General features: G+C 38.3%; 1 protein-coding gene across 1 annotated transcript; it reads right to left on the reverse strand.

The window, feature by feature from the left end:
• Positions 1 to 1,953: 1,953 nt before the first annotated feature.
• On the reverse strand, positions 1,954 to 5,156 carry LOC107701684 (mycophenolic acid acyl-glucuronide esterase, mitochondrial-like). Its single transcript, XM_016503751.1, has 5 exons — positions 5,034 to 5,156; positions 4,450 to 4,633; positions 3,813 to 3,924; positions 2,549 to 2,686; positions 1,954 to 2,434 (listed from the first exon to the last, which is right to left on the reverse strand). Exons 1-5 carry the CDS (start codon positions 5,125 to 5,127, stop codon positions 2,093 to 2,095), a joined length of 870 nt encoding a protein of 289 aa, XP_016359237.1. The 5' UTR covers positions 5,128 to 5,156; the 3' UTR covers positions 1,954 to 2,092.
• Positions 5,157 to 5,641: the final 485 nt, after the last annotated feature.

Below are 5,641 nucleotides of genomic sequence, written 5' to 3' on the forward strand. Positions count from 1 at the left end.
TCATGGCAACAAAACATGGAACAGAGAACTTATTTACCTTGCGCAATGTTACATCAGAAAGCCTGTCATTCATTCAGTGCTTATCATGGCGGAGATACTGCTGACAAGAACCAAGAAAGCAATGTGTGATTTGCAATGCTCAGGTGAAATGCTATTGTAATACCCCAAATCTGCGGAAACATTTGACATCACGCGTAAAAGCGCCATGATCTCCGCAACGAATGAATGGCGGATGGCGCAGCAGACGCACTGTTTTGTTTACTACACACATACTAAAGCACGGACGACACTCGAGGTGTTTTCAGCTTCTGCCATCGCTCTATATGACGATATGAACACACAAATATCATCTCCAGCTGCTCTGAGAGTCACTTCATTGGCATTTTACTGTTTCATTTGAGAAATCTACCGTCATATCACATACACAGCAGCTGCAAGTTCTTCACGGCAACCCGTCAAAATAAACGTTTAGTTTAACGTTAAACTGTCAGAATATATTACTATTTAGCAGTCTTAAGAATCAATGCTACTACTGCTAATAAATATTAATACATCTTTATTTTTAAAGGAATAATCACATCAGTTTTCTTTTTAATTTTAACAGTAAACCTCTGTTGTGCAGCACATCATTTTCATTTGATTAGGATAAATTAAAATGAATGTTTCATGCCTTCATCTGATTACCAGAAAAATTAAGAACATTTTATAAGGCCCTATTAAGGACCCTATACAAAAAAAATTATAGGTTTAAAATACAGGCATTTGGTTCTTAATTTCTTTTTATTAATTCACCATTTGTAAACTGATGTTTACTGTTCATTTTTTAGAAATATCAATAGCATTTGTATTAAAACTATATTCACTGAATGTAATCAAAAAAATAGAGAATCGAATCGAGAGCTTGCGAATTGAAATCGAATCGAATCGGGACATCTGAATCGATACCCAGCCCTATTTAAATGACACCTGAATGATGTATTCACATTGTTATTCTCATCTAGTCATGTTTTACTTTGATTCAGTAAGTGAAAACTGCATGGTGCCATTTCAATTTGGCACCCCCAGATAATCAACAGATATAGAAAGGTCAGTCTGGTTGTTAAAAAAACAAGCTCATCAGACTGGATTGGGGTAAAAAAAAAGCCCCTGGCGCATTGAATATAGTCTAACACTAATCATGCACGTTAATAAACAACTGAGCTGTTTCTGGAGCAGTGGCAATACATCCTCCAAACAAACAGAGAATGCAGAGGGCAGGAAAGAACTGAAAATGTCAGCTTTGATATAACATGCTTAGTGGGATGTTCAGGTGGGCTAATGTAATAGTACACAGACCACTAATTCCTTATACTATAAACATTTAGAGTTCAGCACAAACTCAGTCTACTGTACAGTGTTTGTGGTCTAATGTTGATTACAACAAAAGTGTATTTTAAAAAAGCAAATGAATGAGCTCAATTTGGAATCTGTTTCAATATTATGGCCACAAGACAAGCAAAGAGTTTAGCATGGCAAGGAAGGGGGAAAAAAATGAAGTTAGTAAAGTTATATCCAATTTTACAGCTTCTTTATCATGAGTGACAACACAATGCCATAAACCCTAAAACTCTAAAAATCAAATTCATGATTTAAAGAATATTTAAATACAAGTTTTTCTATCTTCTTTCCAAATTTGGTGAGCGGGTATGAAATTCAATGAAAAGTTTGGGTATATAATTTAAAATCATTGCCGTCAGCTGAGCTTAAATTGAATATATTGGAATATTCCTTTAAGGAATACAGTGACGTTAATTACATCAAAATACTGCATATTGATATATAGGCTTTATTTCCATAAAACAGTGTGAAATATGGTAAAAAAGGCACAGAAGATCTAGACAAACCTTTTGCTAGACAAACAGCACCTTTACCTAAAAGGTATAATGGCACAGCATTGTGGTAAACATGTAAAAAACATGAAAAGAAAAGACTTTGTCCTCCCACAGTTCACCTTTTCCATCATTCTTGTCTCGCACAACAAAACAGGAAGCGGGAAGAACGTGGGAGAGGGTCTTAAGGCTGGTTGCTTGGTAACCCCATCCCAAACGGTGTTTCACACCATGGTGGTAAGCTTGTCTATGAGGTCATCGATGGTGTAGACAATGAGCTTGATGTCATCTTTTTCAGCCATGCGGTGCTGGCCGTGGCGCCGCAGAATGATGTCCACGTCGGGGCTCAGCACACGCTCGGCCACTTGCATGGAGATGTGCCAAGGCACGTCCTCGTCTTTCAGGCCGTGAATGAGACGTACGGGGCAGGTGATAGGGATGGGGCTTTGTAGGATGCAGTGGTTCTCCGCCTCACGCAGGAAGTCCATACTCACAGTGTACATGCCCTCCTCGTTACTTTTCGTGGGGATTGTCCATACACCCTTGTCCTCACACTCTTTTCTCACCTGAATAACATATGTGAACTCTCTGACTGATTTTTGAATATCAATACCCCAACATTTGAGACACATTAATCAGCAGGATGATTCTGAACACTAAAGCATGTCAAACTATCTCACCTCTATAGGAAGTGTATTAAAGGCAGTAACAAAATGATCTGCTGCTGTGGAAATGCCCACCAAGGCTTTTGTCTTCTCTGGGCGAGCGATAGCAGCCAAAAGCATCAGCCAGCCACCCATACTGGAGCCAACAAGAATCTAGGAGACAACATACTACAGTACTTACAGTCAAAACCAGTGTTCAATGCCATATTTAAAATTATTAGTGACCTCTAGTGGTCACTCTTTAAAATGAATTAAGAATTAAAAGGATAGTTCACCCAGAAATGAAAATTCTGTGATCATTTACTGAGGTTGTTCCAAACCTGCATGAAAGAGGTTTGGATTGACATGAGGGTGAATTTGCCTTTTGAGGTGAATGTTATGCCTGTAAAGTCGGCATGAAACGGAAGTTGCGATTGTCTTTTCTTCTCTACTGTGACACATATCCGAGTGAAACAGCATCTGAAATGAGAGGGCGGGACTTGATTTCGTCCTTCGGGAATTGATTGGATCGTTGGAAGTTGGGGCATTGCAAACAAAATGGAGGCAGATCTGAATGCCAGTTTGCAGTTAGTGGTGGGGGATTTCTCTCCACTGGATTCACAGCCGACACCCAAGCATGAATAAAAGTTTTATTTATTAAGGATGACGATGACAATCAACGGCACAAAACATGCCTAAACAGCGCGCGCGCGCACGAGAGAGAGGCTGCCTGAATGACTGAGCGCGTCCTCCATCAGGTAAAGTCATATTCATGAAAAAAATTAGTTTGCGATGTCCTAAGAGTAATGTTGTCGTAATATCCTAATATCTTTTCAATGTTTAGGGGTAACGTACTCCCTCATGACTGGTGTCAGTGCTATAAAGTGAAGCTTAAGCTTCAGCTTTTCCCACTGTCGTTTATCCCAGCGTTTACCCCTCACGTCACTAGCTCCGCCCTTGCGCCATAGCTCGTGACCGGAAGAGAAGATGAGTCGTTTTGAGGGGGAGGGAAGGTTAATGTTTTTTTTTATTAAAGATTACGAGGGTACATGAATTTAAAAAAAATAATGAAGTGCACGGATAAATTATTTATAATAAACACTACAGTATTCCATTAAAAAATAAGAATTTTCAATTTTGATTTCATGGTGACTTTAAGGGAAAACACTGAACACATTTATTCAAAAATGAGAAATAACACCTGTATTTCAGTTTATAGAAGTCAGTTTTATTTTTTAAAAGTCTTCTAAAAACACAAACGCTGGCACTTCTCCAGCTGGTCCAGTCTTTCTAGTCTTACCTGGGGACCTTCAGCAAGTTCATCTAACATGAACAGGACGTCTTTTTTCCATGTTCCAATGTAGCCTTCTGAAAAAACACCCTCAGAAGCTCCATGACCAGAGTAATCGAACCTGTAAATCCACATAAAATGATCTGAGCTTTGTGTGAACTTTCACCTAGAGCACTTCAACACACACTGGTGGGACATTATTTGATTGCTGAAAAAAAAAAAAATCTGGGCCAAGCAGTTTAAGTTCTTAAAAAATAAAACTATGCATGATTCAAATTACTGTCAGCAATATATAAAGTGAGTCCAAAAATCTGAGCAAGGAAAATGCTTTTATTTTGTTTTGTTTTTTAACCATGTCAACTCAACAAATTTAAGTAAAACCTGATGATCATGTTCATGATCCAAAGAGATTATTTAGCTTCAAAGAAAATCTGACCATCTGTACACTCACATGATCTGTCACAAATTTGCATAATTGATTAGTGGCCTAGATAATACAGAATCTTAAATCCTTTGACATCATAACATTTATTTGTTTACATTTGTTTTTTGTTTTTTTTTCAAAATTCCAGTTAATTTTTTCATTTACATTGAGTCTCAGATATTTGAACCCCACTGCACATATATGTGATTAACAGTCACAAACCTCAGATAGGCATTACCTAGTGACCTGCAGAACTCTTCCAGGGCCTCTGCCTTCTGTCCGCTCATGTTGGATCCATATACAGGCAGGAACACGACACCAGGACTCTTTCCTTTCACTCTCCGATAGGCCAGTTTTGGATGATCTGGCCGTGATATGTACTGTACTGTAGATTTCTGTCTAACTCCTGCAAATAAACACGTCTACAGGGCTTTAGAGTTTATAGATATGCAATTCTTGTACTAGTGTTCAAAAGACTGTGCTCAGTATTTAAAAAAAAATACATTAAAAACATTAAACAGAAATATTCTATTTTAAAAGAAAAGTTATCTACTTTTATTTAAAAGTGTAATTTATTCCTATGATGGCAAAGATGAATTTTCCGCATCCATTAGTTTTAAAGGTATAAAAGAGCTCTTCTATCACGCTTTCTAGTTTTTGGAGATAACGTGCAGTGTTATGCAGAGAATCCCATTCCCCTCAGGCGTTTTCATGCCACACCCCCTTCATTTGCCTAGTTTTTAACAAGCGGGAGCTTCTATTTTTGTTATCTAAATGCAGCTTGTTATAAGTTTACTTGTACTGACCTTCGAAAATCTTCGACCTGATAGTGCCGACAGCTCCATTGCCCGAGTTCTGCAAAAGTCCTCTCCAACAGTGCCTCAACACCGCCGCTGCCATGCTGTCTCACCCCCCACCGCGGAAATAACGCGAGAGCACATGGGTTGCCATGTTAACAATGGCATTGAAATCACCCATCGCGCGATTTTGCAGTGTTGCCAAATATACTGCAAATTACACATTCAAAACCCTCCCTTCACTTTTTTTTTTTTTTTTGCATCAACGTCCTGAGCTGTACTACTCGGAAACATGTTAAAGATTATTTTAAAGATTATGATAGTTTGAGCAACTACAAAGTCTGTTCAAAGAATTGCATCCCTGACTGAAAGAATAAGGTCAGAGCATCTCTATCCAATTTCTGACCAAATTTACAAGACTTTTCCAGTAGCTTGTTTTACTGGATAAGCATTTTAACACTCAAAAACAATTTCTAGCCAATGAAATATCTAAGAGCTAGGTGCAAACAGGGAAATGTATAGTTGCTATAGAAATGTCCATGACTTCTTAAGATTTTATTAAATTGTTATGGCTTATTCAGGCCTGGAAATCACAATTAAATGGGGGGCGGCGGGGG

The sequence above is a fragment of the Sinocyclocheilus anshuiensis genome, unplaced genomic scaffold (assembly GCF_001515605.1).
Source record: "Sinocyclocheilus anshuiensis isolate Anshui unplaced genomic scaffold, SAMN03320099.WGS_v1.1 scaffold1626, whole genome shotgun sequence".
NCBI classification, from domain to species: domain Eukaryota; kingdom Metazoa; phylum Chordata; class Actinopteri; order Cypriniformes; family Cyprinidae; genus Sinocyclocheilus; species Sinocyclocheilus anshuiensis.